General features: G+C 42.1%; 2 protein-coding genes across 3 annotated transcripts; both read right to left on the reverse strand.

Moving 5' to 3' along the window:
- Positions 1 to 616: 616 nt before the first annotated feature.
- On the reverse strand, positions 617 to 5385 carry acp6 (acid phosphatase 6, lysophosphatidic). The gene is made up of 11 exons (XM_029493032.1): positions 5271 to 5385; positions 4490 to 4724; positions 4274 to 4402; positions 3369 to 3499; positions 3149 to 3228; positions 2978 to 3065; positions 2662 to 2794; positions 1773 to 1873; positions 1532 to 1624; positions 1271 to 1436; positions 617 to 1174 (listed from the first exon to the last, which is right to left on the reverse strand). Exons 2-11 carry the CDS (start codon positions 4715 to 4717, stop codon positions 1040 to 1042), a joined length of 1284 nt encoding a protein of 427 aa, XP_029348892.1. The 5' UTR covers positions 4718 to 4724; positions 5271 to 5385; the 3' UTR covers positions 617 to 1039.
- Positions 5386 to 6722: 1337 nt separating this feature from the next.
- gja5a (gap junction protein, alpha 5a) lies at positions 6723 to 15945 on the reverse strand. Of its 2 annotated transcripts, none has more exons than XM_029493034.1 (2): positions 15774 to 15945; positions 6723 to 9182 (listed from the first exon to the last, which is right to left on the reverse strand). In XM_029493034.1, exon 2 carries the CDS (start codon positions 9155 to 9157, stop codon positions 8006 to 8008), a length of 1152 nt encoding a protein of 383 aa, XP_029348894.1. In that variant the 5' UTR covers positions 9158 to 9182; positions 15774 to 15945; the 3' UTR covers positions 6723 to 8005. The 2 variants fall into 2 exon arrangements, with proteins under 2 accessions (XP_029348894.1, XP_029348893.1); XM_029493033.1 differs by lacking the exon at positions 15774 to 15945 and adding an exon at positions 10346 to 10503.
- Positions 15946 to 18517: the final 2572 nt, after the last annotated feature.

Here is an 18517-nt window from a genome sequence, read left to right on the forward strand (position 1 = left end):
GGCATGTATTCATGCATTAAAGAATACTATGGTCTGATACTACCAAATCCATAAGGGGGCAACCTGAAAACAATCAGTTGCATTATAATTCATTTACAGCTGTCTCGTTGGTTATCGTACATTCTGCACCCCTTTGTTAATAAACATCACTGACAGTACATGAAAGGCTTAGTATTCCCCTAAGGAATGAAATGACTGAATTGCAACAGCAATTGCATACATGTTATTACATCACATTGTCCATACAGTTCAGAGTCATATTAAGCTGCAGAGGTGAACTATCATGACAAATGCTGATAATCTGTATTTTTACTGTCAACAAATCCCAAAAAGGGGCAAAACCAATAATGTTTGTCCTCCCTAATATTACCTGTATGGACGCAACATGATTTAGTTTAATCCTCTGTGCCACACCCAAGCATTGTTCTTGGAAAAACTTAAAAAAAAAAAAAAAACACAAGAAACCCCTTTAATGGCTGATCTATTCACTACAGTAAACAGGCACTTTTACCCCCCTACAATTTATTTTTCCAGCAATGTTTGCAAAATTTGGTAGTCTTTTTAGGATTACTTTTTTTTTAATTAAGCCATTTTATTTTTGATCATTGCTGAAATATTTTTAATGTAATGAGAGGTGGGCAATTATAATATTTTAGTTGGTTGTTGGTTTTTTTTTTTTTTTAAGATTTGTTGACTAGGACAAAAAGTGCAACACCACAATGTATCCAAAAACAAAACCAATTAGTCGCATCCAAAGGAAACCTAAACACTAAAAATCTGAAAGAATGCATACACTGCATAGCAAAGTCATTATGTGCCATCACCAATAACCTATTTGAGCGATATGGACCATTTGACTGCTGTGGGTGTGTAAAAATAAAATAATTGTGCACTAAAAGGTTTCTGACAGTGAGGTCGAATGATGTTGGTGGCTGGATGCAGGGAACTTATTTTCATATTAAAAAATATGTAAATAGATAAAAAGACATGATGTGTGAGCGTCAGATTGTAACTTCCCTGTTGTCAGATGTGATGGTCTTCAGGGCTCAGTTACGCCCCCTGTGCTGTTACAGAGTGACTGGTAGGTGTCAGAGCTCAGTGTGTAGGCTGAGAGGGCCTGTTTAAACTCCCGCAGGGGGCAGTAAACTCCACTACAACCTGGAATGAGTTGATCCTAAAGAAAGATACAACTTCAATAAATGACACATTTAAATGAATTAAAAATCATTTGCAACAGCTCATCAAATGTAGATGTATTTTCACCACCTACCTGGCCAATGTATGACAATTTGACAAATGCTTCACTGGTTTGCCGGTGTTGGTACAGCTCCAGAGTGATATCAGCTGCGTATGGTGGCCATGTCTTGTCAAAAATCCCCAGAGCCATCAGACAAGGCATCAAAGTGGTGTCGTGGGCGGAGTACAACAACAGCTTCCTGTTTGACAGGGAATTATAACAATTATAATAGTGACGCAAACACAATTGTGCACATGTGAAAATGCGGATGTTCTTTGTGAGGTGCCGTCCCACCTATTCGACTCTGATGAAGTGCCCTGCAGTTTCTCCTCAAAGTTGGTTAACAGCGTGTGCAGCAGCAGTCCCACACACAGCTGCAAGTTTTCCCTGCCAACAACACAGCAGAAGAATTAAAGGTGGCCTGCTGAACTTGATACGTGACTGGCAAACTTTCCTCATCTATTTCCTCTATTGACAGAGGGTTATTATCAAACCTCATTCTTAAAATCACTCTGCCGTCTTTGTTCCACCTTACCTCTTGCTCGGTTCAAAGACATGGCAGATCATGTCCACTGCTCTCTGTTCCACTTTATTCCTCCATGTGCTCAGCACCGATGGGCAGGGCAGACCGTGTGTCTGTTTATGTGCAGAAACAGGACACGGTCAGCTGTGAAGTGCTGCAGTGAGGTTTCCACTTGCTCTTTTCCAGCTTTGTTATCACACTATAAAACATTTGCAATTTTCCCCTTGGCCATAATTATTTTCCACAAGACTGTCTGTGTCTGTTGTGAGCGACTAACACTTGCCAGTGCCAATATTAAACCACTTCGATGATTTCAAATCTTAATGTAGATTTATTTTCTGTTTAATTAGAACATGACTGTATTGAGAAATGCGATAATCTGTATGTTAATTGGTGGGCGTTGCAACTGATACCAGCTGGATCATATTAGTAAGAACGTTGGGCATATTCTCAGTGTTTGGGTGATGAGGAAAGGGGAAACATTTAGCAAGGCTTACAACTGACGCCCAGTGTGTCTTCTTTCAATTCTTGCAGTACAAAGATGTCTAACTTAAGGCTGATTTCATCCTAATTTGACCTTCACAGTTTTTAGACATTCTTTTAAAAAGTTACCCGCAATTACGGTATGACTAATCTCTGAATGTTTCAGTCAGTCAAGTTTTTTGTAACACAATTATTCAATTCTAGAAAGATGGTAAATTCTGATTTGGAGTTTCATCTTAGATAAACAGCTTGGTAGGTTTCAGCCTAGTGTCCTAATAATAATTATACTGTATGTTTTCTGATACCTGCGACTCGCAAACGGACAAGCGGTTGAAGATGAATGAATGAATGAATGTATTCTGATATCTATTGGTGGGACCTAATAAAAGTAATATGAGTCATTGCATGGCAGTGTCACCTCTCTGGCAACCATGTCGTCCCTAATGAGGATGAAGTCGACGTTCTGGTGAGCAGCGATGCCCAACGCTTCCTGGATGCTCTGCAGGTCTGCTGCAATATCTGGCAGAGTGGATGACTCTGCCCAGCGGTGACTGCACATAGAGCATGCTGTGTCAGCCACCAAACATTGATAGACCACAACAACCTGTCAGAGGCATCTCAGCCCTGCTTAGAATTTTACAGAACACATTATGCAGGGCCCTAGTTTGGGTGGCAAATGCACAGAACGGTCTGGGTCTGACTGTGTGCTCGGTACAAAAATATCCTTTACATACCTGCCAACAATTTTGAGCAGCTTGCATCCATGGTAGTTTGGATACAGGATTTCAGATTCTGCTTCTGTTGTTAATATGTGCACAATATCTTCAAGGAAAACAAACACACAAAAAGGTGAGACAAGAAAAATAATAGAATGAATCGTTTCTCCATGTTGGTTTCTGCCCTACCTTTTTGTTTTTGTTGGAAGAGCCCTGCTATCAGGCACTTGGCAGATTCAATGGTCCTCACAATGTTAGTGGAGCGCACACTTAAAAAGAAATAAAAAAAAAAAAGGAGTCATGGAAGGCAAGACATTTAAAAGTAGGTGCACATTTGGGCAGAATATCTCATAAATGCAGTGCATTAAAACTGTAGTTGACAGTGAATTAGAACATGTGCAACACTTACTACACCTCAGCTGGGCTAAAGGTGGGGCTGAGGAAGGGAATCTCCTCAATGTATTTTCTCCTCAGCCTCTTGCCCAGCTCATACAGCTGCTGCATGCCCACCGTGGTCAGCTGACCAGGGTATGTGCCACCCTGCCCAATGCAACAAAAAAGATGTTTTGCTCAGGCCTCAGTCAAACAGACACACACCTACGTATGATAACATGCAGGAATCCAAAGTGAAGCATGGCAGGAGTCCAGACTTCCAGATTTAGTTTGCAAAGCTGAATCAAGTGCAGTCAAACAATAAAAGAAAACAAACAAGCAGCTAAGTCGGTACGGGAAACTAGTGTTAATGGACGCAGTTGGCTGGCTTCGCACAGGTCAGCTAAGAGAGAAGTTGAATGAATGAATATGGCTTAGTGTTATACATCGTCTTGTAATATATCTTAGCAGTCAATGGAAGCAGTGAATGCTTTTCTAAAAGTCTATAGGTCCAAGGTTTCTTGCTGGTGGCCATGTTACTCATCAGATATTAACTTGATATAGGGAAAAAAATAAAAAACAACATAAAAATAAAACTGTAGAAGTAACCATAAGGCCACTCGGGGTGGGGGGGTCGTTCTTCCATGGCACCACCACTGCACAAATAGGTTTTGACTTTTTATACCACCTAATCATTGCAGCTGAATGTTTGAATATTTACGTCAAATCTGGTTGATTTTCTGTTATAAATTGCAAATCATTAAAATAACTATGGGGTACTAACAGTAGATGGATGAGACAGTGGGTATCAATACATCCCAAAATACCTTCTCACAAAGCGTCATAACGGTTAGCAGCTACACAAGTTCCTGTACCTGAAGCTGTTCCTCCATCTCTTTCGCTTCCTGACTGAGTTCAACAACACAAAACACACCTACTCACAGTCAGCGTGTTTCTCCGGTAGCTGTCTTCAACAGGAGCTGCAGGTCTGGGGCCACCATTTAGATCAGTCACCACATAGTTGATGTGGGTGTGTGCTGGAGGCTCCAAGAGGGTGGGCACCCACTGGGCCTATGACGAGAAAGCAGCATTATATGGCACAACTTCTTTTAAATGTGCATTACATGACTTGATTAAAACAAAAAAAAGGAGCTTAACCTCCAACACATCAGGGATCGACTTGAGCGGCGTTCGAGCTCCATGTCGGAAAAGGACTTGGACCAGTTTTAGTTCATAGAGAGAGCTAGCGTTTCCACCTGTAGTGTCAGCAGAGGGGCAAGACGAAGCAGCCTGGTCCAAATCGGACTTTTTCTGTGACCACAGCATTGAACAGAAAGCTATGGATGCTGAACTTAAAACACCTGCTTTGGTCCAAAGTTTCTTCATGGCTGTGCTGTGAATGAGAAAGATATATCAGGTGGTTTTGCATTCCTCTGGATCTTACCAAGGACCACAGCAGGTGTGCCTTTGGAGAGTTTTCATTCTCACATTCATTCTCTTTTATTCGTCACCAATCTGTAGTTCTTTCCTCATTAAATACACCAGCTTCATGAATACTTGGCTGTGTCTCCAAAGATGAGGTCCGTTCTCACACACACACACACACAAACAAACAAACAAACAAACAAACAAACAAACTGTGCTTGTGTCTAACAGCAGCAGGGCTGCCAACTCTCTGAAACATAAATAAGGCACACACAGCCGGCAGGCCCCGTAGCAGGTCATGTTCCACACGGACAAACCGGACAGAGTGTCCGCTCTGAGGGACCCACGGGACGGTTGGAGACCCGGAACAGTCCGATCATGAGCACCCAAACACGCCTCCCTCTTAAAAAAGTGAAGTTCATCCTGATGTCAGCGGTCAAAGGTCAAACGGCTTCGGCTCCTCACACACACACACACACACACACACACACGCACACGCCGCACTGACACTTACTTTTTGTGCACAGGAGGTAAAGCGGAGATCTTTCCTCCGAGGCTCCGGACAGAAGATACGACGTTTAATTCAACACACACACACACACACACAGTATCACTTCATACTCGGATGCTCTCGCGAGTGCTTAAAACCGAAATGCATGACGGGACAAGTAGCGAATCAGATGACGCTCTAGGATGGATGTGGACGCGAGAGCTCTGAAATTAAAACTACATTTCCCGACTTCTGTGACACCCATGATATTGTTCGTCGTCGTTTCTGAGGTTGGTGTCGGATAAGACGTATCAAAATGTGCTGCTGACCTCTAGAGGACAAAAGTCTCTCTGCATGGCAAATATTCACATCTGATGGGCTGAACGCTGCTTTATAAACTATTTCTAATTAGAAATAACGTAAGATGCTAAGTTGTGAGAATTTCCAGTTCCCTGGTTTCATTTAAATATATTTCTATTTTTAGTAAGATTTTGTAGTGAACCAAATTTATGATCTATGAATCAATGATAAATAAACATAAAGAGCAACCACATTTATGCATAGTAAAAGGGGAAGTGATAGTTTCCCTGATTTTGTTGTACATCCTTGGGTAATAACAGCCAAGACCATATGATAAAAAAATTATTAAAAATAGCTACCTGCAACATTAATGTAATTAATTGCACTACTACTGGAGTTTGAGTAACGGTGATATAGCTGAGTTTGATTTAATTTCATTTAAAGACAATACACAATTTAAATACACAAATTATAATAATCCACCAATAATTCTGATGGATTGGATATTTTTTACTTGTTACTTGCAGTATAATGAACAAGTTAAAGTTTTGATTCACTTTTAAAAAAAATGAATCATCTTAGTACTTCACAATATGTATACTCACCATATGAAATGCAAGTTCTTTTAATGTCCTAGTCCCTGCTGTAAGTCAGTTTAAATACATTTTATGCTTCTTTATGGTGTGTTATACAAACCAAAAGACACAATTCACCTCCCCTTTGTCCAGGTGAGTTTTATGGGGAATAGAAATATTTTGCATTGAATAATAAAACTCTCTTTTGTGGGTTGATCAGTGATTTTTGCAATAAATAAACAAACAAACAAAAATGTAACAAAGTGGCAGCATCTACTGTCACGCCAAATTCAGTTTCAGCTGGTGTGGGATCAAGTATGATTCCAGTGCTGAGCTTCCTGGCAGACTTTTTGTTTTGTGTAAATATGCCACATCGTCCCCAGTCTGTCTTCTGCAGGTTTCCTCTGGTGGCAACAGGCTGGAAAATCAAAGTAATGATGCACTACTGATTTTAAAGAGATACAAGAAATATTTAATCTCTTCATGTTCTTCGTCATCTTTGTCTTTACTTCTACGAAGAGTTGCACCCTGAAATCCCAATATACAGCAATAGAATATATACTTCTTTATACTCTGGCACAGAAACAAGGACACATTACTTAAAGCACTTTAATGAATCACACATCTTGAAAACGACAGAGCCGACTGTACAGCTGATGATTTATTCACTTGTAATGGGTTTGTGATGATAGTGTATAAAGGTCTGTTTGCCAGAACCAACATCTGCAGTGTAGTTCAAGTACTGTTGAGTACAAGTACAGTGAGCTGAGCAAGATGACTATTGTGTTTGCTTTGTGTGTTTGTAGGATACAACTTAAAGATCCATTTGCAAGAAAGTCCATTCCATTTTTTTCTGTATTTTCAGTTTGTCGTTTTGTTTTGTTTTTTTACACTTTCCTTTCATACAGTAAGAGCAGACAGTGGAAATAAAATAAAATACATTCAAAGACTTGAAGTGAAACAAGCATTGCATAGGGATGAATTCAGTATTTGCACTATGGCGCCAGGTGTAAAACTGTAAAACATAAGTGCAATGTTGCCACCAAGTGGCTGGATCTGCTCATAACCACCATCCAAGCAGGACCTCTTCATTTGTCCTCTTCCCTTCAAAGGAAAACAGGTTACATTCTGTCTCCACCTCTGCACACAAAGGCTTCTCTCACATTTTTCTTTTTAAGTTATTAATTCTGGGTTTGTTGTACACTTGCTGACTTCAAATAGTAGTGCAATCAGGTTTACAAGTCAATAAGGGGATTATTTTATAGATCATGGCGTTTGGAAAGATAAATTATATTTAAAAAAAAGCTTTATGTGGAAACAGATGGCTTTTGTCTATACTTGGTAAAAGGCACTTCAACTTGATTCACTGCAAATATGCTGTATGTTTCACAGTTTATTGTATCTTCATTTTTGGAACAGTTGTGATTGGTTAGTCTCGTTGAATATTGGAGATATGTGGAATATTTCCTTTCATAATGAGTTATTCACAAGTCAGCTTACAGCAAGCACCATGTGTCATGTCATTCTGACCCCTTTCAACCACATAGTGTTTTGCCTATTTTAAGTAAAACATAAAAGGTAGTATACTTGTTACCCTGTTCTCTTTTCAAAATTATTTTCCTTTTGCAGTTTGATTGTCAGTTTTTCAATCTCTGGGACAAAGTATCGATTCACAGTTCACGTATATCAAGTTAACATGGTCCACTCACATATGCTTACGTATCTCATTCTAATGTGGATGTTCGGTATATCCTCTGTGGACACGTGTCAGGCCTAACCACCAGTATTTGCATAGTTAGTCTGACTTCTCACTTATCTTTGGTTCTGAAGGCCCAGCCCTCCCTCTGCCACTTGTCAGCCACTCTTTCTGTCTGTACTCTGAGTCTATACTGCCAGGTCATCTTGGCGAGCCCGGCTGCTGGTCCCGCTGGTCTTGCTCAGGCGGCGTTTGTCCTTCATGTAGTTGGAGTGCACCAGGGGTGATGGAGAGCAGCTGTTCGGCATCTCCGTGGGCGCCTGGTCGTATCTCATCCTCAGGAAGTCTTCCCCGTCCTCCAGGTTGTCACAGCTGCAATGCAGCTCAGTGGCCAAGTTGAGTGAGTTCTGCTGCAGCGCCAACCTGTTGTTGAAGGGGTGAGAAGCCATGGAGGTCATGGGGGTCATGGAGCTCGGGGCCACCAAGCACTGGTTGAAGTCAGGTGGTGGCGTGCAGGTGGCTGATGGCCGTGGTGGACTGCTGGGTTCCAAGGCCGCAGACACAGACACTGCTACTGCTCTCCGTTTGTCCCTCTGGATTGTCTTGTTGCGTATACACCGTCTCACACTTTTCCAGCCAAGGTGGTAGAGCTCCAGCACCGAGAGCAGCAGAGACACGCCAGCCACCACCAGCATGAATATGATGAAGACATTTTTCTCAGTAGGCCGGGACATGTAGCAGTTGACTGGGTTGGGGCAGGGCCATGCTTTGCATAGATACATAGCTTTGAGAAACACCCCATATATCAAGTACTGCACTACAATGAAAGTCACCTCCATCACTGTACGGATCAGGATGCTGAGAATGTAAGTCCTCAGCAGGGCCCCTTTCAGGCGAACGCGTCCTCTCCCATCAGATCCCGTTTCTTTCCCACTCTCCTTCTGCTGGAGGTACTCCTTCTCCCCCTGCAGGTCTTCTCTGCTCTCACTTCTTGCCTCCCTCTCCTCCTGCTCCCTCCTCCGCAGCTTCTCCTCCCTCCGCACTGTATGCATGGCGTGGCCCATGTAGATGAGGGATGGCGTTGAGACGAAAACAATCTGCAGCACCCAGTAACGGATGTGGGCAATGGGGAAGGCCCTGTCATAACAAACGTTAGTGCAACCGGGTTGCTGGGTGTCACAAAGGAAATCGCTCTGCTCGTCCCCCCACGACGACTCAGCTGCTGTGCCCAGCACTAGGATGCGAAAGATGAAGAGAATGGTAAGCCACACCTTCCCGACCGAGGTGGAGTGTTCCTGGACCTCCTCCAAGAAATTTCCCAGAAGACTCCAGTCCCCCATAACTGCTCACAGGCCAAGCACACACCTGAGACACAAAGATTGGAGAGGTTGGAGCAAAAGGGGAAGCAGAGGTGAAAAGGTGAAGTCACTGAAGTGGAGAGGAACGGCAGAGCAGGAGAGAAGGGGAGAAAAGATAAAAGAATACAGACAATCAGTCGTAGACAGCTGCAGGTCCTCTATATTGCTGCCGATGGAATGACCTCGGTATGTTTCTGGTAATGGCATCATATGTGTAAAAATAGCTTTTCTGCCCGTGAATTGCTTGAGGACTGGACACTGTGGCATGAGAACGACCATTTTCCCATGAGAGGGAGAGACAGAAAGAGAAAACAAGAGGGAGGGAGGAAGGGGGAGTTCAGGAGTCATGTAAAAGTAAATAACGAGGTTTGTTTGAAGAAAAAGTTCTTCAAAATTATGTCAATTGTGTTTATATTTTCCCCTAATCCTGTTTCCTGATTACGTATGACAGAGAGACAGAGGGTAACCTGCTGTCAGGGGGAAAATCTAAGCTGGGAGACTTTGTCCTTTTCATGTTGTGACCCGGCGTCAGCTGCGCTGTCTCCATCTTGCCAGTGGCTCATAACCACTCACATCACTCACAAGAACAGAGCAGCAGCTTTGATGTCCACTGTCACGTCCCACTGCAATGATGAAACATCTTCCAAACTCAAACTATCTCACAGCATCAATCTCACCACTGTGTGTGTGTCCATATGTGAGTGTGAGCCTTCGCCTTTTAACTTGAGTATTATTGAGAAATTGGGAAAGACCCAAACACGGCAGTGACAGGCTGGCGAGGGTGAGCTGTGAATGACCCTATAAGGTAGTTCACCACACAGCTTTATGGGTGCTGTAAATGACCCCCATCATCGGCGGGTTAAGAAAACCTATTAAACCCCATTGAGAAGCGACCTACAACATTTACACGCACTACTTTGCTGTTAGAGATAAAAGACAAGATGACATAAGGAGGGAGGACTGAAAGCAACAGTCTGAAAGCTTTTTCCAACACGTCACACGTCTGAAATGATCACCCTACTTGGCAAAGTCATAGAAAACATATACATTCCTCAACAGCTGTGTGTTACGACAAACCGTGGGGTGCCAGGTAGGACAGGATATAGAGCATAATCACAACAATCACAGCAAGTGAAAACTGTCAAACAGGGACTTGATGTTCTGTCTTACCACCCCTCATCTCCCTCCAAGTGTAATCCATAAGTGGTTGGCTCCATTTGCCTGCAGTGATAAGTTACTTCTACTGTTTAGTCCACTAAGCAGACTCAGACTGTCAGTGTTGCCTTCCTGTCTAACACTAGTTATGTGTGAGAGAGAAATGGTCTAAATGACCATGACCATCTGCCCCCCCCCCCCCCCCAGTGAGTCTATGATGTATATATATGGCAATAAGATGGAAAATCAGAGCGTTGCCCTTTTATCTGTGAAGCACTCAGAGGCAGGAAACAAAACACCCCTACGAGAACACGTGGGAGAGGAAATGTTCAGACTCTCCACGCCCAAGGCTGATATGCCGACACAGTTTAGGAAAGTCTGCGCTCTGACACTTGTTTTCCAGCCTGCACCGAATACCTGCTGATGACAGTCTGGTCACAGCTGGAGACTAGTTGGTCCAGCAGTTCGTGAAGGAACCAGCTTAAAGCCTTAACTGGATAAAACTGATGATCTTTACTGGAAGTAAATTGCGAAGACTGAGAGTCCAGTTAGAGGACACCGCTATGTTTTATCAGCTAATACCGACAACAGGCTTTCTTCAGCTGTGCAGATCTTGTTAACATTAATTTGTAGAAATTCAGATTTGAGATGATTTCTTCTAAATTGTATTTGAAAAATTCAGTGGCATCTAGTTGGCAGGTAAACAGTTCAAAATTTCTCTCTTTAAAGCAGTTGATGCAAAGTCGAGTGGTATACAACTATAATTCTATTTATATTAACAGCATCATTCGTCAGCTGGGCCATGTACATAAAAAATTACATACATTAACACACACTACTGTTTGTACTCAGTGGTGGGAAAGGAGGCTTCTTCTATTTGGAGGAGACAAACTGGAATTCAGATGTGCCACGGAATGACACGGCCTGAGTCTGTCTCTGGACTGCCGCCTCCTGCTCTCAGAGGGAGCAGTCTGAAAGTATGATTTCTGAATAACAAAAGTAAGAAGTTATTAAATGTGGGAGGGAGAGGAGGGGGCAGAGAGACTACTGCCAAGCTTTTCCAGTCAATTTCGCCCCCTCTGAAAGTACCTTATGCCACTGCTGGCTCTTCAATGATACCTGTGCTCCTGCTGCCTCTCTGGAAGCCTGGCAATAACCAGGGATTAACTGAACTACGTCGTGCCCATTGCTGAGAGGTCTGGTTTGCCTGTAGACTATCATGGCTGTCATATTTGTTTATAATCTCTGGGGCAGAGTAAAGGAGAAGTAATGGACTATCTGGTTATGAGGTATTCAGAACAGAGAACTGCAGAAATGGAAATTTAACACACCTATGAGATATTTTGCCTGATGTTGATCAAACCGTCAGGAATGATCTAATTGTTATCTTTGTGTTTGCATGTACCTGCATGTGTGTTTGCAACTTGAAATTCCCATGGCAACAAAGGCTACAAAAGTGTGTTGCAGATATATTTAAATCAACAAAGGGAGAAAATAGACTCCAGCCAAGAGCTACAATCACTCCAGACATAAACTGGACTAACTGGACCCGGCTGTATTCAGAACTTCAGTCACATGTGCATGCACTGACACTGACACCAGTTTGGATGACTGCCAGGCAGCTTTGACAAGCAAAGAGAGAAAGAGCAGCTTAAAAATTGCATCAGTGTGAAGTGACGCTGGTTGCTGTGGTTCGCTGCAAAACAACAGGAATAAAGGCTGTGTGTTTTCTCTACCCTGTATAACAACAATAAATCCTCCAGCCTGTTGGACCAGCATCACTTTTACCTTAGAGGGCAGTGACTCTAGTCCCACAATCGGAATTGGATGAGACAGCACCTTAGACTGGAGTGAAGCCCAGTTTTGGGAGGATGAAGCTGTATTTTTACTTCTGTACTGTGACACACAGAGATTTACGAATCAAAGAATTAGTTATTGTGTCTAAGAGTTAAGCTAAAAAAAAAAAAAAAAAAAAAAGCTGCCATGGATCTTAAAAACTCTTCTGTCTACTGTCCCAGCGCTGGCTGCTTCCTCTCAGCCTATAGTGTATCCACAAACCAGAGACGACAGGGGGCAGGGTCGATTTACACATTCCTTCAGCGATCTCCACCTTTCAGCACTAAACCATGTTTGACAGACCCCAAATCCTCATAGAGGACCAGGATACACTGCCTACTCCACGCTGTCCCCATAAACATACAGGTAATTAGATAGCAGGGTATACATTTTCTTGGCCTGCTTTCCTTTAATGCGGCCTGTTTAGACACACATCTGTGAAAGAAAAAAGCATTTGCACTGCGATGTGCATTAAGTACCATTGTGTTATTATGTGAGTCTGACAGGATTTGCTGAAGTTGAAGTAGATTCTTCTGTAATCTCACCTAGAATCTCATCACGTTGGCTTAAAAGGCACATTATCCGACCAACTAATAAATCGTCTTCATTAGAAAGAAAAACATGGTGAGGAAACAAATTAGTTTCTTACAAAAAGGGCTATTTGACATATTTGGCCGCACTGACTCACACTGGAGGGGCCTGTGGTTGGATTTTTTAAATAGTTTGCAGGGCTAACTTTGGCCTTATGAAATATTTGTCCAAGCCACTTTTACTACTTCAACTACATATTGATATTATTGGCTTTAAATTTTAATCTAAGTCTAAAAATGCACATTTTGTTATTCTACTGACCCAGTTATGACAACAACAGCAACTGCACATTTCTTACATATTCTGTTTACTATGTTTCATTGATTTAACTTGAACCTAAAGGTTGAGTGAATATTTAAATTTAGGGGAAAAAAATATTGTATATTTTATCAGCAATGAAAAATGTCATAGCCATCAACACTTTCCATATTAAAGTGTTGACTGGACTTTGTTACAGATAAAACAGGGAATATTTAAATACCATAAACTGCAGTCCACAATCTAATAACATCTGATCAAATCTTACATTGACAATTTCTTTACTCTTGTAATTGTTTTAACTGACTCCAGATTGTTGGATGGCTGAATTAATGTTTTGGTCCTTGAGTCGTAGTTGTATAAAGTTAGTAAGGTAGAATTATATCAAATGACCAGCAGTCTATACTCAGACAAAAATACATTCGCCACTATCAGTTAATCTTACAGTGTTGTGACAGCTCAGCAGCATCGTTTCAGCGGAACAGCCACAGATGCATGAGGAAAGTGTCAAACCTAACCACACAACTGCTCTGCGTTGGCACATTTAAACACAGGTTTAACAGACCTGCACACAAGATGCCAAACATACCCAGACTGGGATGGTTATTTTTACACGATTGATTTGTGCTGTTCAGATTAACAGAGGAAGATAAAACTTCTTTGTTCAGAACCACAAAGTTCGAGTGTTAAACTTGGAGCATCGCTGCGTTTGAACATGAACTTTGACACGCATAGAAAAGCAATCCCACTGTACACCGCAGCAGCTGCTCAGCTGCAGGGGTCGTGCATGCGTCACTCCCTCAGGCGCTGGGATTACAATCAAGGATGAGTATCTTTAAGTTTAGCTGCATCGGTTTGGTTGGAGGGTGAGTTCAGGATAGTGTGATCTACAAAATGGATCTGATGACGGGAAAGGGGGGGGGGTAACTTCCCACTCATGTGAGTCACCTGTTGTCGGCGCTTACAGGCCGGCGTGGATCTTGGCTGCCATATATCAGTCACACCAGCAGAAGCCAGCGGGTCGATGTGCTGCCTGCTACCTTACATGGCTGTCTGGCTCTCCATCTGCCCACTACTGTACACAGACCCACAGCCCTGTTATGATCCATTGTTTAGCTGCATATGGCATTACATTGGAATTGTCAGGCCAGACAGCTGTAAGGTGTTTCATAGAAGAAAACTCAGAGTAACACACCGCCGACTGAAACCTCTGATCCTTATGATGATAAGATCTTTGGCTTATTTTTACTTTTTAAGGCGTTACTGTTTTTTTTTTTTTTTTTTTTTTTATCTTTCGGAGGCCATCTTTAATACTTAAATACTTGAGAGTTCAACTTGCTATATTCTGATAAACTAAATCTTTTTTATGGCCCTGCAGGGAGTTTGTTTTTGCACTAATGAAACAGTTCTGGTTAGTTTTCAGTGCCAATGTGTCTTCACTGTTAAATAGAATAACTTAAGATCTTAGATCAATCCACCAACTTGATATCACCTTGTCTATTTATGCAAAAAAAGTAACTTTATTAATCTAAATGTCCATTCATATTTTTTGGCCTTTTATTTTATTTTTGAGTCAAGTTATAAATATGCTTTCTGAAAAACTAAGATGTGCTGAAACAAAGTGATGGAGTTTATACATTTTTATACTAAAATACTATAACTTTCTTTTTTTTACTGTTCTCTCTATTTTCTTCTTTACATTTCAGAGAGGAATGCTCTTTTTTCATTCCATAACATTTATATGATGCCTACATTTAATTGTTAATAATTAGTCCATTATGAAATTAAACCACTAGATAGGTGGATAATGCAAAAACAGCTAAAATTCATTTCACTGCCGTCCATGACAAGACTGTATGCCTTTAATAATACGGTGCAAAGTCACGTTTAACTTACAGTTTAACTAATAGCGCAGACTTACTTTTGTACATATTGCTGATGACACCTGCTCCTGCCCTTTTAATGTTAGTTAAACATTATGGGGGAGAAATTTTACGTGTATCCATTTTAAACTGTGACATTCCAATTTTTACTTAGTAAAGTAAAGACTTTGAGTATTTGTCTGCCATTGTGGATGCACCAGTTCATGGCTTCATTGGCTTTGACCTCCTTTGTTTTATGTATACCTGTGAACCAGAACACAATGAACTTTTTCAGTTTTCTAGCACTTTTTACTTGATTGATCAATAGATTCTTTTAACAGTTTGTGTCATCAATTTCAACCAACGAGCGGCAGCATTAATTTCATATTTAAGGCTATATTGTATTTCTCCAATGGTATAATATTATAACAAAAACCTTAAATGTAGTTTTTTTTTTTGGGTTGTTTGTTTTTTTAAATACATGGTTACTTATCAGTTAAGTCTTAGGTCATATTTCTTTATTATTCATTTAACCACAGAGACAGTATGCGTACGTTTTAGGTGGCTCTGAGCTTTACGGCCTCTAAGGCTCCACTTTATTTGTTATGGGAAGAGAAAAGAGAATGAGAGAAAGAAAATCAGCGGGTGATGAAAGTGAGCAGGAGTAGGGTAACAGCTGTACCTGCCCAGGAGGACAGGGATGATACTAACACACTGCGGGCCTCCCGCTGCACTGTCCCAGCTCCATCTCCTCTCTCCATCACTAAGCCTGAGTTTCCTACTGTAGTTTCGTAGCAGGTTGCTCGCAGTGTTTGTCCAAATATCCGTATCCACAGATGCTTTCAGGAGCAGTTTTGTGGTGAGCTGTTACATGTGATGTTCATTCGGTGGCTTACCTGCTGTTCTGCTGCTGTTGTCTGGAAGTTGTTTGTAAAGAAGTAGAGGCTCCTTGTCTGATGTCTGCTGAGGCGAGTCTTGCTTTGGTCAAGCGGCACGTGAAGATGAGCCCAGGACCAGAAGTTCTGTGTGATGGTGGGACTACTTTCTCCTTTTCACCATCAGCAGTGGATGTTGTCCCAACGCCACTGTTAGTCCACACAAAGGGCACGAGAAGAAAAAGCAAGGGCATCACGAGAGCCCCCCCACGCCACCCCCACCCACACCGCCCGATGGCCCTCCCATCTGTCTCTCCTCCCCCCCCCCATCGCTGTTTTCTCCTTACATCCCTGGTGCTCTATTTTTTGCTGGGAAGCAACAAGAGGGGAAGTGGAATTGTTTTCTGAGATCAATGGCAAGTCCACCCAGACTAAACTTCCAGAGCGCTCATATTTACTGAGAACTCCTTAAGAGTTACAGCCCTGTTGTCTCCGTTAAGTTCGGTGCCAGCCATGGTGAAATCCCTACAAAACAAACGAAAAGTATTACCAATTATTTTATTGGTCTTTTTGTATCATGTCAAGAAGTTGATGGCATCTTTACAGAGGTTTTGATCTTTTAATTCTGAAGTAAAGCAAAGCAAAGTGATAAATGAGTGGAATAAACCTAAAAAAGAAGCTTATTTTAGCATAATCATTACATACAAAGGCTTTCAATTTTTTTGAAAATGAAGTGAGAGAGCAGTAAAGATACCAACCTACAGAATAAACATTGTCACTACATTAAAAGCTATGGTATAAATATTGTACCTACTTTGTCCATTATTTCTTCGTCCTGCTCCGTCAGAGCTCGTGCTGGTCTGTCAGCACTTACTGAAGTTCGGGAGTCACAAACAAAACTAAGAGCTCATCCTTCATCTCTTTCCTTCCTTTCTCCCCTTTTCCTCTCCCACGGTACTTGCAGTGAGTTTCTGCTCATGATGAGCTCCCAGCTCCTGCAGCCTGCCTGCAGAGACATACCATTATTATATAATGGGAATCCTGCGGATTTGAATCCCCCTTGCTGAAGGCATTCAAAAGGCTCCAATTATGTGGAGGGAGTCAACACAGACCTATAAACATGTTTTCACCAACAAGCGCGGCATTACTGCTTCATTCTCATCATTTGTTGACCTGGGTCAGAGTTTTTTTTTTTCCTTCCTTCAGTTATTTCAAATCCACCTTCATCCCAGGCAGCAGTTTTACTCTTACTCTAATGCCATTGACAGCTGGACTAATTGTAAGATTAAAACACAGTTTTCACCGGGGTTTCTGAGGTCCCTCAAACAAAAGCCCATGGAGCATCAAACACCCCCTCGAGGCTCAGTCAGTCATTTAAAGGGATGGAAAAGCTGTTGCAACAGCTTACCAGTGTAGCTATACTGACGTTTCTGTTGTGCTGCTCATCAGCATGGATTTAGAAGAGGAACGACATTCACACAGAAAAGAAGCGATTTGTAACAAAGGAGTGATGTTCCATGACTTCGCTTAATCTCATCACTCAGAGCTTCTCAGCCACACCAGTATTGGGCTTGAATGTGTGTGTGTCTCACAGAGCGATGGAGACCAAGAGAAGGGGGAGAACAACTGTCTGTGTTTATGTGTGTCTGTGTATGTGAATGTAGTGTGTGCGTACTTGAGTGTTTGATGGAAAAAGCTCGCACTGCCAGGATACATTAGTGTAACCCTTCCAATCTACCCAGCAGCCTGACCCTGCCATGCCTGTGACACAAACCAACTTCAGTCCTGCCTTGCCCGAGTCCGTGGGAAGCCAGGCCTGATGGACATGTGCTCTTGAGCGGCCATTACAGCCCCGCATACACCCTCCAACGCTTTAATTCCCGAATTGTGGTCAGAGATTATGACGGCAAAATTCAGAGTGGTAAAAGTTGAAAACAGAAAGTCAGCGTGGTCTGAGTTGAGGCCAACACATACATTACATGCACAACCTGTTCTGACTCGTATCTGCCAACACAAACTTTGCCTGCAGTTACTGACAAAAGTGATCCATTGCACTGGCATGTTATTTTGTCACACACTTCCCGTCTGTCAGACATATTTACTGCACTCTGCAGTAACTGGTGACATGTGGTCGCCAGTTAAAAACATCCTGTAGCTTCAATGGAATCGTTCTCAGGCAGAATTCAAACATTCTTTGAGTCATTCAATTATTTTTGCCTCAATTATTAAATAATTTTTCTTCATTTGAACTGATAAAACTTTTTAAAGCTGCGTTTTTGTATTTATTTTTAGCAAGTGGAAACTCAACAAGAGGAAACAGTGCATTTGTTGTGGACTATTTCAGGCCGAGGATTAGCCTCGCATGCTGTGCCTTAGTGAGTCTTTACAGCAGCAGAATGGCAGGTTTGTACCAAACACAACAAAACCATCAATCCTCACAATGAACTCGTCAACATTGTCACTACTGAGAGCAACATGTTGCCATGAGGGCAGTGCTGCTCAGCTGACCCAAAGAGAGGAGCACTTGGTCGTGGGTGGTAAATGATTAGCCATGCTGTTTGCTCATTATAGCACAACGTGGCCTCGAGCCAACAGGTGATGGACTGTGAAAAGCCTGAATGTCAAATGGTCAGTCAGTTCTCATGTATGCTGGACCTCCGTCCATCTATTTCCAACATTGTCTGTATGTGCATTTCTAGGCTGATGGTATTCTTACCAGCTGCACGCCAACCTTGACTGAAACGCAGCTCAAGAGTGGAGGTATT

This window comes from Echeneis naucrates, chromosome 21 (genome assembly GCF_900963305.1).
Source record: "Echeneis naucrates chromosome 21, fEcheNa1.1, whole genome shotgun sequence".
Taxonomy (NCBI): domain Eukaryota; kingdom Metazoa; phylum Chordata; class Actinopteri; order Carangiformes; family Echeneidae; genus Echeneis; species Echeneis naucrates.

Coding starts and splice junctions, on each gene's coding strand:
- acp6 (XM_029493032.1), bottom strand. CDS start 4,717: ATGAAGAAACTTTGGACCAAAGCAGGTGTTTTAAGTTCAGCATCCATA. Junction 1,437..1,531: donor ACTTCATCAGAGTCGAATAG/GTGGGACGGCAC, acceptor CCTGTCAAACAG/GAAGCTGTTGTTGTACTCCG. Junction 1,175..1,270: donor AATTGTCATACATTGGCCAG/GTAGGTGGTGAA, acceptor ATCTTTCTTTAG/GATCAACTCATTCCAGGTTG.
- gja5a (XM_029493034.1), bottom strand. CDS start 9,157: ATGGGGGACTGGAGTCTTCTGGGAAATTTCTTGGAGGAGGTCCAGGAA.